We start from the raw sequence: 20,523 nt of genomic DNA, 5'->3' as shown, positions 1-20,523 counted from the left end.
CAAGGTTTAGCCATCAAGGGGAACTTCCCCCCAAGAGAAACCGCGACACAGGATGGCATTTCTATCTTCAATAGTAGCAAATTTCACAATGAAAAACCCCTTTGCCACAGGGTAAATCTAAGCTATTTCTAAAATGAAGGGCTATCAAACATGGTTAATCCAAGCGTGCAGATCTGATAGAGAGGGCCAAAATCTCATAAAACAAAAAATAGCAGAAGTAGAAGAAAAGTCATCCACATAAGTGGAGATCTCATCAACAATATTAGACTCTAAATCAATCATTATCAAGTTACTTATAGCGACAGACACAGCATCACAAAGCCCCGAATGCACAGCTTGACCTCCAATGCCAGCCTCATAAGTGGCCACATCAGCGTAAGAGATGGTGGATCTACCCGTAGCAACATGAGGCGGAGCAAGGGCCACTCCAGTAGGATCCATAGGCATAGGAACCACAAAGGGACCACCAAAAGCCAAGGCCGGACGAAACCTAGCCCCATAGGCCGCTTGAGGAAGGGCAGGAGAAGACAATGTTTGAATCCCAACAAGGGCATCACCGCAAAAGGAGTCTAAAGCAAACGAAGCAGTTACGGGAGACTCTAAGCCAAAACCAGCAATAACCTTGCCCATGGAAGAGGCCCACACAAATGCAGAGGTCGGCGCAAAGGCGAAAGCAAAAACGAGAACAGTGGCAGACACAAACATCATACACGGTAAAGGCCTGTGCTTAAAAAATGGGTTTAGGTAACTAATATGTTACTATTAATAAATTACAATTATATAAAAACTACTATGCTCCTCCTTAGTCACCCACGACTATATAATAAAAAGTTGAGTAGAAAGAAATGAAAATGGAGAGGTCTCAAACATCTGATGTACACAAAGAAAACAAATGTCTAAATTCTTCAATAAATTCATACATTTAATTATTATTATTATTCATTATAAAGAATGCACCCATTTTGAAGGGAAAATGGAAAAATGCTTATGGTGGTTTGCTTCCTCCTAAATATGAATTAAGGGAAAAGTCAATGTCTAGGAGGTAGGATTTCAAACATAACAAACTTGACAATAGTGTGTAGATTGTCTCTTAGATACCCATGAGTATGGATTCATTCGTTCAAATGGGAAAGCCTCATATCCATGTATTTTGTTGCAAAGATTCACCAAATTTTTGTCATAGTAATTTGTCATGTTGTTTACAATGTCTTTCATGAACCTCAACAAGATGACTATATGGGCTCCTTGGATTTCAATGTTGTCAAAACCATTAGCAAGAAATCCCTAGGAACTCACATTACATAGACATAAATTTATTGTTTGGATTCACAACATCCACTATACAGTTTGTCTTTCAAGAGTCGTCTTGGAGGTATTTTGATGATTCAAGCACAACTTGTCAAAAGAATCATTTTTAGCCCCTGTAAAATATAAAATAATAGTAACCATTGTCTTCTCACAAATAATTTTGAGTCCAAAAGGTCGGAGTCCACAATGGATTATGCAATGAAACACATAAAACATAAATAAACATCGAAAAGTACAAAGGTTGTGTGAAGCTAAAAAACCAAGTAGCTATGGGAAAGGACCCAATAGCTATTAGGAGGTCCATTAACTGTGACTTTTTTGTCATGTTGAACCCCCAAAAAAATCATGTTGATGTCAGTAACCTACAAAACATTAGTGTCAAACAAAAAATTACGCGCATACTCCAATTACCATTCACCATGTTACTAATTAATAAACATCAGTACACATCTATTGATGAATTATTATTGTAATACGCATCAAGCTGCACCAAAAAAGTATATTTGATATTAAAAAATGAACTTCACTGTCTACAAATACAAATTCAATCAAGTGTTCCTAGACTTATAATATATTATATTTATGTACTAAAAATATTGTATTTATGTACAAACATGCACAACTACTCATACTTGAGATGTCTTACAAATAAAAATGAACTTTTAATATTGTTTCAGTGTGGGGTTGTCTATAATTTTATATAATTTAGTTGAGTCCTTCATGAAATAACAGACCATGATCCCTTGATTATGAAGGGATTTCAACCATTAGCAGAAGATGTTCAAATGGTTTTATTAAAGCCCCTTCCTAATAGTAATGTATATATTAAACATGTTATTCTTTCATCTTATTATGTTTATTAGTTAGGAACAAAATAACGTAACAGTTACTTCCAGTCATCCTACTTGTACATAAGGAGAGAATAATTTGCAGCTTCTACAAAATGAACTCGCAGTTTCGGTAAATTATCCTTTATAACCTACAAATCAGTGAAAAGAACTATGCATCCGAAAAAACTGATAAATATTGATTTAAGAATTTATAATGAAACTGGATAATTTTGGATTTATAATAACTAGATAAATTTCATTTTTCATAGCTATGAAAAAATCCACTTAAAATGGAAATAAAGCTAAAAAAACGAACACTAAGAAAGATAACAAAAAGGCTTTTAAATTTTTTTGTTTTCTCTGAAAACAGTATGATACTCCTGGGCATAACTAGCAACCTGCTTGCAGTAACTAATAATTTAGCAAGGAATAACTTTGAAATCAGAAAGAAAAAACGGAGAATTGCTCATCTCTCAGGACAAAGTAGGAAGGCTCTTCGTCAAACTTTAATATGTTCAACAGATTTCACCGCAGAGCTTCAAGAAATTATCAGTTGTTCATCTGTTAGTAAAAATTAAAAATAGTTTGTTTAAACGAACAATAACTTTTTATGGACAAAGCAGACAATCCAGAGTGAGTAAACTAGCAAATATTGCAGATACTCGTAAAGAATGATAAGATATAAGGAATGACTCACAACTTGATGGTTGGCAATACAAGATATTTTCCAAAAGAATAGCATTCATTATTTATGACAAGCCCTAGATTCCTGTAATTACAACAGGACGCTTATAAAACTATAATTCAATCCTCCACAAATTACAAGTGTGAATATAAACAACACAATTTACAGTGAAATGACCACCGTCAATCTTTTAGCAACGAGGCGGATCCCTGCGTTCTGCTTGTAATCATATATATCAAAACTATAATCTGCATCAACTAATCTTCCATACACAAATAGTTTATCAAGTTCACCAACGTCCACATTGGTAAGAGAAAGTCTTTTAGTTGTTCCAGCTGAATCTCTCTCATATAAATCTGTGCAATATGTTGCCGTCTCCCCAGCGCCTTGGGTTGCAATGCTGGCAAAACATAAAATAGTTAAGACAAGTGACATATAGCAGAGCAGCATAAGCATAGCTCACTCATCATTGGCAGTTAAAAGATTTGCTGTAAGCCTATATTCACTATGGTATTTTTTTAAGAAGTTCCAAAGAGCAAAAGGAAGCCCAATAAATACTTACTTTATCCGAATGGTGGGAGTGGAAATCACTACACCATTTTTTGTTGTCACCAAAGGCCTCCATTCAGAGTTACCGTTGCACTCAGAGTACAAATCGTGGGCAAGATCATCACATTTTTTCAGAATACCATATGTTTCTTGTGATGGCTCAACAACAAATGATAATTTTGGTTTGCCGGTAGGGTTTAGAAACTTTTTACTTATTCCAAACCGTATCTTCAGTTTCCGGGAGGAAAGTTGTAATGGGCGATTCTCATGCAACAGGGTAATCTTTTCAATTCCCCATTTAGTAGGTACAAAGGCCGCCGTCAAAGAACGCATTTTTATCTGACGGGGTTCCAGGAAAGAGTCAGAGTCCGCACTTCCTGATTGTTCAGTCCCTGAAACTGAGACAACATTAATTCGATCCAACGAGGTACCGGCATTTTCAGCTTCCAATGCTTGTGGTTTTGAACAAATGTTTGAGAAGACATCAAGTATTGTCAAGTCATTCAGAGCTTTCAAAACGCCATCTGAGACTTGTCCCGTTTCTTTGACAGCACCATTCGATTTTTTTTTGGCACTCCTATTAGAGAGGGGCTTTTTTTTCGGAAGAGTTTTCTGGTTTTTTTCTTCAGGAGTTCCAACCAAGGCGCTTCCTTGCCCACAATTGCTACTCGCAGGAACACTTGTAGATGATACTTGGGCTTCCTCCTGCAAGAAACAATCACACCATTCAGCCCTATTATGCAGAATTTGTGTTAAGACTTAATTTAATAATTAGTATGAATATTAATCAGTTATTAATATAAATATAATGTTTGGTCAAAAAAGTTAGTATGGATATCTTTAATAAATCTATCTAAAAATATTTATATTTTCCAGTGTTTATTATGAAATTAATTTTATAAAAAATATTAAGATTTTGACATGTGAATTTCACTGAAAAGGTAAATGTTAACATTAACACACTCACACCATCCCACTCCATCTCATTGTAGAATGTCTATTGGATATTAATAAACTTAACAGGGAGAACAAGGTGAACTAAATGCAGCATTTTGTCAACGAATAACTTGTACATGATTTCATTAAAACTAGCAATCACACCTTAGTGTGCAATAGGTATTTGTCCCTTTGCATGTATCTTCCTCTCATATTCTCTATATCTCCTTATCTCTTTATCCATATACCTTACCATCTATATATAATTATATATTTTTCTCTTTATCTCTCCCTCTCTATGTCACCGTCTATATCTCCCTCGATCTCTCTCTCTTTACCTCTTAATTTATCTATATTTCTTAATCTGTTTTTATCCCACCCTCGCACTCTACATTCATCTCTACCTCTATTATTTTCTCCCTCTCCATATCTAGACACATCTCCCTCTCTCTATCCATCCACTCTTTCTATTATCTCCTCCCTATACTTTTAAATCCCTACATCTCCATATTTCTTCCGCCATCTTTATCCCTATCTTGTTATCTCTCTATCCCTATATAGGTCCCCCTTTCTACCTCTCTCAATCTCTCTTTCATTATCTCTCTCTCTTCTCCCCCCCACCCAGTTGTCAACATCCATCTCCATTCCTCTCTCTATCTCCTCACTCTCATTATCTTCCCTCTGCACATCTCCCTCTTTCTATCCATGTTTATCCTTGTCGCCTTCATTTCTCTATCTTCATCTTCATACCTCTCTAGAATCTCTATCTAACCCTCACACCTCTATCTTTATCACTATTTTCTTCTCTCCATATCCCTCTCTTTTACGTCCATTTATATTCTTCCCTAACAAACATATATATTCATTGTACAGGCCACTGCAACACCATAATATATGAAGAATGGTAGTAAGATTAAACACATCAAATTGAAGGAAACTTTCATTTCGTATAAATTATTAGAATTAGACATTTTGTGTAAGCTAAAAAGAAGGTAATTCAAAGATCATAATTAAATGCATTAACTGTCGAAGCTTCACCTCATGCTTAAGATCAAACTTTACTTTTAGTACCTTAGAAGTGGGTGCTCATCATGTAATTCACATATGAATTCTTTATTCAAAAAAATGAAAACTAATAATAATAAAAATATTCCAGGCTTCATAAGTCCAAATAAAATGAAACGTTTATTAAGTAGGAAAAAAATCATATTATTGTTTTTTTTCTCTTAGTACATGTTAATACATTGAGTACACAATCCTTCTAACAAGATATTTTTTAGTGGCTAATATTCGCAGATTGGCTAATTTTAGAAATTTTTGGCTAGTAATTTGGCTAATAATTCAACATTTAATGCAACCTAAATCGCCACATTTTTATAAAATTTAGTTATAAAATATTTGAAATCGCTCGATAAATTATTTTATTAAAAAATTTAAATGCAAAGATTCGCCACCATATTCTATACATGATTAGATTTGATTTGTCTAAATATTATACATTATTGGAGAAATTAAAATTAATTCACCAATAACTATCATAATTATTAGTTACTTTAGGGATATTACTAATATTTAATTTTCACTGTTGATGTAAATTGATGTAAAATATAATGTATGATCCTCAAAGTGTTCAATTTAGATTTGTAATATTACATGTTGAACTTCCTATTATTATTGAGATTTGCCAATATTTTTTACGCTAAAATTATGATTCCAAAATAATTGCCAATATACAATATTTAGAAATTTAAAAATGAGATTCGCCAATAGAAATAATTTTCCTTCTTCAAAGTAATGAAAGATTCGCCTATATTTTGTATCTTTTTAAGAGGGAGTTTCTTAAAGTTTACCCACATTCTAACTTTCAATGAACTATCATGACATTTGAAGATTAAATTAAATCATAATAGTGATATGTATAAATAAAACAATATGTTGTTTCAAAAATAAATTTTATTTCATAATTTATATTGTATAAATATAAAATATAAAAAGATACAATTAATGCTTTAACATATATTACGCATAACATTATTACATATAATTTAATTACACTATATGTCATTTGTCTCTTCTATTGCCCGCCAAGTTTGGGAATGGCAACATTTGAATTCCAGGCATTCTTCCGTGTGAGGGCATATCACGAGTAAGAATAAATAAATAAAATTATTTGGACAGTCCATGCCTCTAAGCCATTGATTGCCCTCTTCCATCTTGAAAACACCTAGGGCGTAACAAGAATATTAAAACAAGAAGATTTCGAATGACCATAAATCTTCTTTAATGTTGCCATTGTTGTGTTCTCTTTTAAAAGAGACTGACTCGTATTCTGCATTAAGAAATAAACAACGCTCATTTTCAAATCAAATCTCTCATATCAAATTTCTCACATGAGATGAGATGACTTCTAAACTCTCTTCAGCCAAATTGATCTTTGAGGGATCCCTATCAAAATGCCTTCTATTGAAATGACTGTTTCTATGTGTGCACCATTTTCAATATCTCATTTCTACGATTCAAGGTGATAGCCGGAGCCTATGATACAAAAGTACATTGAAGCTATTTCTCCCCTCCCGTCAACAGCATAGCAAAAAATTAATTGTGTAAGTTTTTTTAATCAATATAGGGGAGAGGGAGAGGGAATCAATATAGGGGAGAGGGAGAGGGACCAGTGGTCGTGCAGGTTCCACTAGTCTTTAGTGTTTCACCCACTAGTGAACATATTATCCAATATTATTATATATTATTTTTACTATAAATTGTAATTAGATAATCTACATATAAATCAAAATTTTCCAAATGTTGATCAAAAGAAAAGAAGATCAATGCTTGAACACATAGAACTCATAAATGCTATAGTAAAAACACATTAATAAGTGAAATAAATATTTTTTTTTTTTGCATCAAATAAAATATCATAGCTATCTATTATATGTGTCACTTAAAAAATAATATGTTCACTTAATCAAATAGACTGCTCACTTAAACAAATATTATTATCCTAGTGCACAAATACTATTCTTATGTGTACAACTATTTGGGTAGAAATGTATTTCCCTAGAGTATTTCATATTAACAATTTGTCTTATCACAAATATAAAAGGTGAATACAATAAATGTCTTGTATTTTCCAATGAAATGTGTGAGATTGTCAAAAAGTCTTAGTGTTAAACTATTGATCCCTTTAGGTTTGATATTAGTTGTATCTTATATAATAATATGTTATTTTTATAACACATAATATTTTTGTGTTAAGTATTCGCCGTTTATTGTTGGATATAAAAGTCAGATATAACAAATATTTATGATTACTAATAACTATTTAGTGCATAGAGTTGGGTGAAAAAGTGATGGCGTTGCGAGAGCCCTGGTTGCAGGCGATGGTCGTTGCATGCTAGGGCATGCGTGCCCTAGCGACTATTTTCGAACCTCCTCGCGGCTAAGGGTTGTGTGTTTGGCTTGCTCAGGGGTCTGTTTCGGCACTTAGGGGTGTTTGATCAAGCTTGTGAGCCCATACTTCCTTTTGACGATAGGGGGACACATACTTCCTTTTGACGGCAAGGTGTTTGCATTTTGCTGGGATTGCAAGACTCCTCGTTTTGGTCTGGGGTTTTATTCTTAGGATCGGAGATCGTGGGCCTCCTATCCCATCTTTTTGCTGGTGGGATTGTTGAGCTTACCCTATGGCGAATTAGGGTATAGTTTTATCTCAGGTTGCATCTAAGGATATGGTGATGGCTGATCTGTCATCTTCAGCACATGCCAATGGTGAAGATCAGAGGGGTCTCTGCCTCAAAAGGGGTGCCTCGAACTAAAAAAGTAAATGGATGTTTGGAAAGATCCGAGGACCGACCTGTTCTGGTTATTCAACCTAAGCAAATTTCAAAGGATGTTGAATACTGGCAAAATCGTGCTCTGATCTGCAAATTTTTGGGCCTCCATCTCTCCTTACCTGCACTGGATTCCTGGGCTCGTCGGGTTTGGAACCCTGAAGGCGATATGGAAATCATTTTGGCAATGAATAATTTTTTTTTGGTTATCTTCTCTTGCATGGCGGATAGGAATAGGGCATTTGAAGGAGGCCCTTACTTCTTTAACCAGGTGGGGCTTTTCATCAAGTCTTGGCACATGGGCTTCAATTCAGCCGAAGAGATTCCATCACGGGTCCCTGTGTGGGTTTGTTTGTTGAGGCTTCTGTTGGAGTTTTGGAGGGATGATATTCTTCATTCAATCTCACTACTTCTTGGAAAACCTGTGGGAACAATTACACAAACTTAGGATCGTAAAGTAATTTCTTATGCTTGTATTTGTGTTGAGGTAGATTTAACTAATCAATTACCAAATTCTATGGAAATACGCTTGGGATCCTCTTCCTGGATCCAACAGTTGGATTATGCGACTCTCCCTTTCAGATGTCGAATTTGCCATGAATATGGTCACTTGCTTCGCAAATGTCCTAGATTTAAGCCTGCTACTTTGGTTGCCTCTAGACCTCTTGAGGGGGACAAGGGGAAGGCTCCTGCATCTACTGGACCTATGGATAATGAGGGCTTTACTCAAGTTAAGACTTGGAACAAAGGCAAGGGTAAGAAGAGAACCTGGCAAGAGAGACACAATGATGATACTTTTAACAAATTTGATGTACTTGAAGACCTAGTAGAGGAGGAAGGTATTCCAGTCGAACTTTCTTCTAGGGATAAGGGTCTGCATGAAGTTCAGGAAGAGGAGGAAAAGGGGGAGGATCAGTTACTATCGCCAGAGGATCCTCAAAGTGTACAAGTTGATATGGATCTACCTCCTCAAGTTCAGGATACCAGGGAGCCCCAGGGATCACAGGTTCTGATGAGTTCAAGTGTGGTGGTTCCAAACCCCCCTGCTCCTAATGGGGCCTTAGATTTGGCTAAGGGTGGCAAAGCCCATCCTACTCTAGAGTTACAACAGAAATCTTTTAAAAGGAGGTCACTAGAGAAACCGTCAAGGAGTGGCAGAAAGACTAATCAAGAGAGGGTCAAGATTATGGGGGATACTTTGGTTGAGTCTGGGTCTATGAAACCCATTGATTCCCATTTCACCCACCCCCATAAATGATTGTTTTATCATGGAATGTACGGGGGTTGAACAGCATCCCTAGACAAAAGGTTGTTCATAGATTAATTGATTCTCAGTTACCTAATGTGGTTTTTATTCAGGAAACTAAGCTTATTGTGGATGGTTTGGCCAACTGTGCTTCACATATCCGGCCCCAGGGCAATCGGCAGGGGGTGGGAGCTCGAAGCAGTTCAGGTGGGGTTGCTTGTTTCTGGAACCCAAGAAAATTTCTTCCCTTATGGTGGATTTCTAGTAGATCCTCTATTTCTTTGGTTGCATCCTATTTGGCGACTGGTGAAAAGTGCCTGCTATCTAATATTTATGCTCCTACTGATATTTTAGGAAAGTCAAATCTTTGGGCTCATATCAACTACATTCGGCCCATGGACCCATTTCTCCCATGGATCTTAGCTGGTGATTTTAACTCTATTACTAGCTTAGATGAAAAACATGGAGGAGTTGCTAGGTTGGACCCCTCTACAAATCTTTTCAGGGATATGATTGACTCCTTGAATCTCATTTATGTGAAGCCAACTAATAGTGTCTTTACATGGAATAATAGGAGGTGTGGTGCCGAGGCTATCTCTGAAAGGCTAGATAGATTTTTGGTTTACTATTATTGGATGAATAGCAGGTTGATCACTAATTCAAAAACTCTTGATTGGAGAGGCTCTGATCATTGGCCTATCAAGCTCTGGGTTACTGCTTATGGAGTCACCAAGAACCCTTCCTTTAAATTTCAGTTAATGTGGTTAAGAGACCAGTCCTTGCAGGATCTTATGATGGATTGGTGGTATGAGGGGATACCTACTCATGGGACAGCAATGTTTACTTTCTGTAAGAGGCTTCAACATGTTAAGTACAAGCTTAAGAAGTGGAATAAACAATGTTTTGGGAACCTACAAGCTCAAAGGATAGATGCTCAAGCTAAGTTAGACAACATCACTCGGATGATTCAAGATCAAGGGAGGACTTTTGATCTAAGTGAAGTAGAGTCCCTAGCTCTTAAAGGATTAGAAGAGTGGGAGCTTCGGGAGGAGATCTTTTGAAAGCAAATATCTCGTATTGACTGGCTTCAGGGGGGGACAGGAACATTGCATTTGTTCATAACTCGATCAAGGCACAGAGACAGGGGAACTCATTATCCTCCTTGATCTCGCCTGAAGGGATTCATCTTTCTTCCAATGTTGATATCTGCAGGGCAGCAGTCAACTACTTTTCAAATCTCTTTTCTAAGGAGGAGCTTGATGGTAGGGCTGAGGAGAGGGCAATCTTGGATAACATTCCTCACCTAGTCTCTGCGTAGATGAATGAGGCCCTTCTACGTTTTGTTCTGCTATTTGAAGTGGAGAAAGTGGTGTTTAACATGAAAAAAGGTAAGGCTCCAGACCCTGATTCCAATTGAGTTCTTCTAGGAATTCTGGGAAATTATTAAGTTAGATATTCTTGAGGTGGTACAAGAGTCTCATAGGAATAAGCAGATGCTCAAGTCCATGAATTCTACTTTTTTGGTTCTCATACCTAAGCAGGAAGGGGCTAATCAGTTGGCTCATTTTAGACCTATTGCACCTTGTATGTTGTCTACAAGATCATCACCAAGCTGATTGCGGAGAAACTTAAGCCACTCCTCAGCACTCTGATCTCCCCAAAGCAAGGGGGTTTTGTTGAGAGAAGACAAATTTTGGATGGTGTTGTGGTTGCAATGGAAGCTATTCATTCTATGGCTAATTCGAAGGAGAGGGCTATGTTCATGAAGCTTGACATGGCTAAAGCTTATGATCGGGTGAGCTGGGAATTCTTACAGAATGTTCTCTTGGCATTTGGCTTTGCTGAGGAATGGGTTAATTGGACTCTGAGTTGTGTGACCTCCTCTTCTTTTTCTATCATTATAAATGGGGAACCATCAAGCTTGTTTAGTGCTTCTCGAGGACTTCGACAAGGGGATCCTTTATCTCCTTATTTATTCATTATCATGGTAGAGGGTCTTGGAAGATTTATTAAATCTCAAGTCGGGCGGGGCCTTATTCAAGGTTGGAATTGGAATGACTCTCTCCCTTCCTATTCTCACCTTCAGTTTGTGGATGATACTGCGTTGATGGGCATGGCCAAAGTTAGCGAAGCTATAAATTTCAGGAGATCCTTTGACATTTAGAAAGCTTCAGGTCAGTGTATTAATGATGACAAATCTTCCATTTTCTTCTTCAATACCCCTCAGCCTATTCAAAACAAGATTGCTAGGATCCTCAGATTTCAAATTGGTTCTCTTCCCCTATTATACCTTGGAGTCCCCTTGGTTTTGGGATCGCAATTTAGAGTGTATTGGCAAGATATTTTGGATAAATTCCGGAGTAAAGGTCATTGGACTTATAGGTGGCTTTCTTCTACTGGCAGAGTGATTCTTCTTAAGACTGTGGTGCAGTCTCTCCCTATTTACAAGTGTTGTGTGCAAGTTCCCCCTTCCACCTTTGTAAGGGACTTTGACGCTCTTTCTCGGCAATTTCTTTGGTCTGGTACCCTTCTCTCATCAGAGTGGAGTTTAGTGAAGTGGGAGTGCATCTACAGGCCAAAGTATGCTGGGGGCCTAGGTCTTAGGTCCATGGTACTTGTTACGGCTCTAGCTACTAAGCTATATTGGAGGTGGTGTAACAATCAGCACTCAAATTGGGCCAAGATTCTTACAAGTATTTTCCTGGGGCAGATAGTTCAAATGTGTCGCGCCTTGCTTTGTTGGGTAAAGGTTCTTGTGTTTGGAATACCCTTAAGAAGGGCACTCAACTAATCAAGGAAGGTCTCTTTTGGATTTGTAATGGAGACTCAGATGCTCTGTTCTGGCAGGATTCTTGTGATGGCCATCCGCCCATAATCTCTAGCCTTCCCTAGCTTCGGCCTCTTTGTCACACTTTCACTAATGCTGGCTGGTTTAAGGTGGAGCATTTTAAGACTGTCAAGCGTTTGGGATAGGTGAAGGTGACTTGCCGGAAGGATCCTCAGGAGTGGCCTGCTGGGGGCTATGATGAGGATTGTGCTCTTCTTGCTCATGTGTTGGAAAATAGGTTTTGTAGCTCTCTTAAGGGGAGGGATGTTTTGGCTTGGGATCCTAGCCCAAAAGGCAAATTCTCTGTGGCTCAAGGTTATGCTATGCTAGACAGGAACCTTCATGGTACAGCTGAAGTGTACTGGTGGAAGAAGGTTTGGAACAACTTTTCTTGGCCCAAAAGTAATTTCTTCATATGGCTAATGGCCCAGAAGAAATGTTTTACATGGGAGAATTTTCGCAAAAGAGGCTTTCAAGAACCTTCTGTTTGTTTCTTATGTTCACATAATGAGGAATGTATCTCTCACTTGTTTTTTCTTTGCCCCTTTTCGAAGGAAATTTGGCATAGATGGTGGGAGGCTTGGAGTCATGGTTGTATTCATGCAACTTCTCTCATTGACTTTTGGGAAAGTTTGGGCAGACCTCCAGCGAAGACTTCTTTCTTGCAGAGTGCCTGGACAATTGGGCCAATTTTTATTCTATGGAAACTTTGGTTGGAGAGGAATTGCAGGATTTTTTGTGACTCTAAGTTAGATAGCCTGCAGTTGTGGAGGAAGATTCTTAGTAAGCTACAGGAGACTATTTTTGCTAAGTGTGACATGTATGAAAGTATAGATCCTGGGGAACAAACTATTGTGAGGAATTTGAACCTGGACGGCAATAATCAAGGATGCACCCTTGGGAAATGGTTGTGCCATGGCAAGCAATGTGTTTGTAGGGATGGGCGATGGACCCCTCCCCCAGCTGGGATCTTGAAGATTAATACTGATGGGTCTTCTCGAGGAAATCCTGGGCATGCTGGTATTGGAGCTATAGGTAGAGGTAATGATGGGGGTGAGGTTTTTATGTTGTCCATTTATAAGGGTCAACATTCTAATAATCTAATGGAGACCCTTGCTATTAAGATGGTTGTGGAGAGAGGGTGCTCTTTAGGCTGGAAGAAGATCATATGCGAGTCTGACTCACAGGTTGTTGTTGATATGTTAAATAATCAGAGCTTGGAGATTAGCCTCTTTGGCCAGACAAATTTTGAGCTTATGTAGTTCCTTGGACTCTGTCTCCTTTCGTTATATCCCTTGCAAATGGGAAAAAGTTGCGGATTGTTTGGCGAAGTAGGTTTCAGAGAAAGTGGACAATTGGGATATTAATGGGTGGGATGAGTTACCTTGGGAATACCGTGAGATTGTTGATCAGTTGCTATTGGAAGATAGGAATATATAGTGCTGTTGTGGGCCTCTCGCCTTTGTTTGTAATCGGGATTTGATTGAATAAGTTTTTAGCCCTTTTTTCGAAAAAAAAAAGACTATTTAGTCCATTTAAATTGCATATATGTTATATTTTAAATAGTTATACAATATTCTACCAATAACAAATGATATTTTTTAATTCAATAACTAGAGATTTTTAGATTAGGTTTTGGTTGAATCTTTAAAAAGTCATTTTTTGACACATTTTACTAGTGTGCTATTTTAATAAGTTACGTGATTAGTCATGCATTCAAACCTTAGTTGTGGGTAGTTGAGTGTCCATTTTACATCTCCAAAAAAAATGGTGGTCCTACAATGTTCCATGCAACGACTACATATTGACAAAGTTCATTCTCACGACTACTAGTCCCTCTCCCCTGTTATATCACACTAGTGAGCATCACCAGCTAAGTTACCAGATCCATTGATTTTTACTTTGGATCCAGATCTGTTTGAACTTTGTACAATATCTGTAATCTGATTCAGTGCAATTTAGTTTTGAAATCCTCAACTTTGTGTCATTATACCTCTAGGCTGCAAATTGATCCACGACTAATCAATGATTTCAAACAAATATAATTCCCATCGTTTGGAGGTAAACAATGAGAATATGGTTCAATGGCTCATCCCATCATTAAGAATTTTCCCATCAGTTCATGATCTATATATTTCCCCGCTTCATACTCTTTTATTTTTTGATTTATTTATCACAAGAATTCTCTAAATCACAAAACTCGTTTTAATTTTACCCATCCATATATGTACTTAACTATTTATATTTTCATATAAATCTAGATATATAATTCTGTATATATACATGTATATGTTAATATAACAAAATATATATATAAAAGCAAGCTGCTGAAACATCACTGTGTTCCCGGATGAACCACAAACCCATCATCTAGGGCAAACCCAAGTGATTCAGCAGCACCAGCATGGAATACATGCATTTCTTTTATTGAACCAACCTGGAGTTCATGCATTTTCGCTTCATCGTTTAACTTTTTCATCATCTCAGAATTTTGAAAGAATTTATGCTCCCTACAGCACCACCACAGTTTAGTTGTTTGCAGGCATTCATCATAATGCATTTTGAAATTAATTTTTTTCACCTGAATTGAATATGTTATATCTTCAAAATTCCCCATACTTAGCTTCCATAAATTTCTGAACTTCAAAAATTATAAAGCCTCAAGATCTCTACAAAATTTATGAAACCATCTCCTTTAAAAAAACATTAAAATTTCAACACTAAGAGAAAGGACCCAATACCCACACACCCTAACTTAGCACACCTGTAGATTATAAATGGTTGCTTAAAGGTAAGGTTTCAGCCAGGGAAGCAACCCTACTTTGCCAAAGTGGTCAATTGCATATCTAAAAAAAATCATTATAACCCCAATTAATTAACATAATAAGATGTTAAAAAACATGTCTAGCATGTGGCCCCCTCACAGTAAAGACATTCCCAGTAGGAAGGGGCTTTAATAAAACCACTCAAACAACTTGTGTTAATTGTTAAAGATCCCTCCATAATCAAGGCTCTATGGTTTGCTATCCCACAAAGGACCCAACCAAATCAAAGATGACCCAAAACCTAGACAACATTGGAAGTTCATTTTTGTTTGTAAACATATTAGTGCAAATAGACGTGCATGTTTGTAAATAAATACAATATGTTTAGCACATAAATAGACTATTATAAGTCTTGGACCATTCAATAACAGTGAAGTCCATTTTTAAAGAGCAAATATTCTTTTTAGTTTTTTGGTGCAACTAGATGTGTATTACAAACATAAATGCACCAATAGATGTGCATAAGGTTGGAAAATGGTCATTTAGACGTTGAGAGGCAATACCTATTCATAAACATAAATGAGAACCACTAAATAAAAATGCACTACTGATCTACATATTCCTCTGACCAATCCCTATGCACAAATGCCCCAATAACCATGCATGATGGATACCAAAAAGTTACATTACTCGAATTAAAGATTCAAATTTCAACTATTGAGTGCATGAATCGGCCGCTACTGGTACATGCAGAATATTTTTATGGGCTTTTAATTACCATTCATTGATCTATTTATTTTTCTTGGTGAGTTACCTGAGCAAGGGATGAGTGGTAGGCGGCTATTGGGTGCTTTTTCCTAGATTAATATATATATTGACATTAACTTGATTTATTATTTTTCTATCAAATTATATATCAACGAAATTCATATTATATGCTATAGTAATAATAACCACTGTCACACAGTAAAATGGTTTGCTCAGAAAAATGTGAAATGGAAAGGCAAAAAATTGAAAACCAGTAAAAATTTAAAAAGAAAAGGAATTGCAGAACAAAATTACAAGTGGACAAAATGAGTTCAGAAAAACAAACAAGAAAGCAGGAACAACCAAACAAATTTAGAAGTCAATCGTTACTATTGTCAAGGAACAAACAATAATTATATTGTGAGGGAGGAATATCTTACTCCTGCAATTAGGGTTACTAAAGACAATAACCTTCCTCTCAAGAACCACTGGGATTGGAAACCAAAGCAGCAGGAAAGCAATATTAAGGTAATTCAACCATATCCTCCATTTGAATTTAGAGAAAACAAATTCAAATGTTGAGATTCAAGTTCTACCTTTTTTGGCAACTAGTGCAAATCAAATCGCTCTGGACAGTCTAACTCAGAAGCACTATATAAAAGTACACTAATTATTCAAAATAAGCAGAACGTAGACAAATCTAAATCTCACCAGAATAATACAACTTTCTTCCTAAAATGGGCCGATTGATAGCCTGCTTGGGAACAAATACAAAATGGTGTAAGAAAATTGGGTGCGAACAATTAAAATTTGGAAATCTTCCAAGGTTTTTTCTAGATACAGGTGTGAAACCAAAGAAAATAAAGATGAAATTCTAAATAAGGACCCTTGGTATATGGACAAACAAAATAGGTTTCTATATCTAGAATTGCAAGCCAAACTTTCAACAATTTTATAACAATATATCTACCAAACCTATGTGAATTAGAATTTATAATTTGCCTTCAAAATACTAGAACCCTAAAATATTGAAATGTAGGAAATTTCACTATGACTTTCAAATCAATCAATGAGAAACCACAGGAATGGAAGAGGTTTATATGTGCAAATATGCATTTATTCAAATTTGGCAGAACAAATTGATTTTGGAATTTAAATACAAAATAAATAAAGGGCTTGGAAGGAAAAATCAGAAAGGCATTATCAAAGTCTTGCTGTCTATTCGGAAATTGGGCATTTCCAGAAAATATGCCCAAAAAAAGAGGAAATTAACTCTAATTATTATGACCCCTAAGAAAGATCCAACTATCATAAACAAAGAAAAATCTCCATCGAAAAAGAGAATTGGACAATAAATGAGGGAGGAAATCAGCATAGAAAAGACTCCTAAAGAAACTTCCTACAATTATCAAAATTTCAACAATTAAGAAAACATTTTAAAATATCTGAAGACAGCAAACCCTTTCTTAAAACAAGGAACACGGGAAGGAAACTCAAAAAGATGAAGAAAATACAGTAAATGTTAAAGGAATAGAAGCAAATAAAACAAATAGTCTGCTACAAACAAGAAATGCAAGTAGATTAAATAGAGGAGAAAATCTGGAGGATATTCAGTAGTACATTCTGTCCAATGAATGTCAGTCAGAATTAAAAATTTACAAACCAGAATGTGGAGATCATCAGCCTAGGAGAGGAGAGCTAACATGGAACTCCCAGCCAAAGATGGAAAAGTAGAGATACAAAAGCAAGATAATAAATTTCCTAAAATCTGGGAAGGGAGTCCCACTTCCCAAAGATTGACAAAGATAAAATGATGAAATGTTAGGGTAGTATTACAATATTAGATAGTTTATATTTTCTCTCTCTTCCGTTTTTCTAATGGTCACTCTTTTTGTAATGTTTTCATAAACTCCTTTTGTTCATTATGGAAACTTTCTTTTTCACTCTACAAGAATGTTTCTATTTCCTCTCTCTTTTTTGTTATAGAAACATTTTCTTGTATATTGTATATATAGATCATTCATGATCTTTGTTCAATAACACATCCATTATTTTACCATAATATATGGTATAATTCCTCACATCTTCAAAAAAAATTAATTTCTTTTTTGAAATTATTAGTTCAAAATTTTCGAAATATTTACCCTAGTTTGTTCAAAATTTGCATCTTTTTTTTACTACAAACTTGACTACGGATTCGGCATCCTTTTTTTTTTTTTTTGCAATTTTCTTTGTACTACATGGATTAAAATTTGCCTTTTTTTTTCAAATCTGCCCTTGGTTCAAGAACCTGCAAATGTTTTCAAGTTTTCTAAATCGACTACGATCTTTTTGAAAACCCTCGATTCCTATGTCGAATTAACAAAAATTTTGCATATTCCTCGTGGGTTTTTGCAGATCTCAACTAGGTTAGTCTCACTTTTTTTTGGTTGCATTTTTTTTGTGCCTCGATTTTCAAGCCAATGGATTTAAAATCTAATTTCAGATTCTTTGTGGGTTTTTCGAGCTCTTATCCATGTCTCTTCAAATTTTCTAGAGTCTTCCATCAATCTGTCTCGAAATTCGTGTCATCTCAAATTTTTCATGCATTTTCATTGAAAAATGTGCAATGGCATCTCTCACCAATCTCATGCCGGAAGGCAGTCAACGTTTCAACGGAAAGAACTACAACACTTGGATGTAGAGAACGATGACAATTTTCGACTACCGTCGCCTTGAGGTAGTTGTTCTAGGTATTGATACTCGTCCTACCACAATTGATGCTACTCAAGAGAAGTTTGATGAGTGTAATCATGAAGGGGTTATGCTTATTAAGCTTTCGGTTACTGATGATCAACTGCCTCAAGCATCGTCTGGCAAGACAACTATAGAGATCTAAATATTGAAGGATCTCCACGAGACAGCAAATAAAAGAAGAGTCTTCTTTCTAAAGAATCAACTATTCTCTATTATTATGGATGAGCACATGTCCTTATAGGAACATCTTCTAAAGATTATGGATATCAGAGATCAACTTGAGGCCATTGGTTGTACTATGGAGGAAAAAGATATGGTGGTCATTACTCTAAAAAGCCTACCACCGTCCTATGAGCACTTTATTGAGATGCTTAACATTACAAAAACTAATGTTGACCTAAAGTTATCAAATCTGTGCACCAAACTCTTGCAGCAAGATTGTTGGAAACAATAGTTTGGTTGTAGTGCTCCTTCACCTTCCTTTAAACAAGCGTTTTCATCTCAATCCTTTAACAAGGATAAAGGCCCATCTCAGTCATATGCTCAGTCTCAAAATAGCTCCAAGAAGAAGCAAATCCGATGCAACTGTTGCCACAAATTTGGTCATGTGATTCAAAATTGCAAGACTCGCATTGCTTCTGACTAGCGGAAGCAAGGAGAGTCTCGGCCACAGGCCAACATTGTAGAACATGCGGACCTCTCTGATCAACCTGAGGCTGCCTTTATGCTTTTTGAGGACATGCAAATTTCTATTTTTTGAAGATAGATTGACCATTAAGGGAGGGTATAACGATATTAAATAGTTTCTATTTTCTCTCTTTCGTCATGAGCTACTTGGAAAAACATATAAAAATATATATAAATATCATTATCAAAAAAAATCATGTTCAAAACCATTACCTTTGTTGTTTTGTGATGTCGTCTCCATTTTTCTTTTTCTTTTATCATCACCTATATATATATATATATATATATATATATATATATATATATATATAATGTATGATACCACCATGATATTAAAGTAATATCTATAGTTCCTACTCATTCATATGTGTGTGTATACATACATACATACACACACACACATATATATATACATGTGCATTTATCAAGAGGATATGATGCTAAATTAAACCATATTTCTCCGAACTACAAATGTATATAGATGTACATATTTTAATGGGTATGACCTTGGATAAAATAATCGCATGATGGGATCATTTAAAAATTTGGTGACCTTGTAACCGATGGTCTTGAAAACTGTCGTCTTGAGCAAGCGGAGGATCAAGGTTATGGCTCGCTTGAGCCAAGGCAAGGATATAACATAACATGTCTAACTTCAGACAATCATTCTTTCCTCTCACTCTGAATTATTTTTTCTTATCATTTCTCATTCCTTCTTAGCAAGAGTCAGCTCTAAGTCGTGCAGTTGAAGCATCGACCAATCTATCAAGAGACTTCTGATCAGGTTATGTTCTACCTCTATGCACCCGATCTTATGATCTATATCTATGCATCAAAATTTATGTTCTATGTCTAAGCTCTATGGCCTCTCTGTTTCGAAATCTCTGAAATTGTTAATTTTTAAGTGAAGGATGACGTACACAATGTGCAAATTTCACTATGGTTTGTGTTCCTTCTTTGTCTTACGTCTGCAATATTTACCTTTCATTTTGCCACGAGTTTTGTTTTAAAGTATGATACTGAAATACAAGTTTGGCATATTGCAAGAACTAAATTACATCGTTACACAAGATTGTTACTCGCGGTGTACCCACCAATGGATAGGAATCCATGATTACTCAAGATGATCTATATCAAAATTACTTTCTCCAAGGACTCACCCTAGCTTGAGCAGCCAATAGAAGGGGGTGAAGGGGAAGGAATCCTTGTAAACGAAAGTAACAGAAATTAAAACTTCAATATATATAAACATGATAAGTTTTATAATGATTCCCAACAAAATATCCAAGTAAGCTCATGTTTGTCCAATATGTACCCTGTTGTCAAGTCAAGCGGTGGTGATCGGGCATTAGAAACCCATCTAAATCCTTGGCCAAG

The 20,523-nt window shown here is 36.1% G+C and overlaps 1 protein-coding gene across 1 annotated transcript in view; it reads right to left on the bottom strand.

Moving 5' to 3' along the window:
• Positions 1-2,820: 2,820 nt before the first annotated feature.
• LOC149536465 (Polynucleotidyl transferase, ribonuclease H-like superfamily protein) overlaps positions 2,821-20,523 on the bottom strand; it is a 69,217-nt gene continuing 51,514 nt past the window's right edge. Inside the window, exons 5-6 of the mRNA XM_089803122.1 lie at positions 3,386-4,077; positions 2,821-3,223 (exon numbers count right to left, since the gene is read on the bottom strand). Coding sequence (XP_089659248.1) covers positions 2,986-3,223; positions 3,386-4,077 — 930 coding nt within the window. The 3' untranslated portion in view covers positions 2,821-2,985. The remainder of the gene's footprint in view (positions 3,224-3,385; positions 4,078-20,523) is intronic.

This window comes from Cupressus sempervirens, chromosome 10, assembly GCF_028749045.1.
Source record: "Cupressus sempervirens isolate cs-2001-9-10 chromosome 10, ASM2874904v1, whole genome shotgun sequence".
In the NCBI taxonomy this organism is placed as follows: domain Eukaryota; kingdom Viridiplantae; phylum Streptophyta; class Pinopsida; order Cupressales; family Cupressaceae; genus Cupressus; species Cupressus sempervirens.
This window is presented reverse-complemented; position numbering and strand designations above follow the sequence as displayed.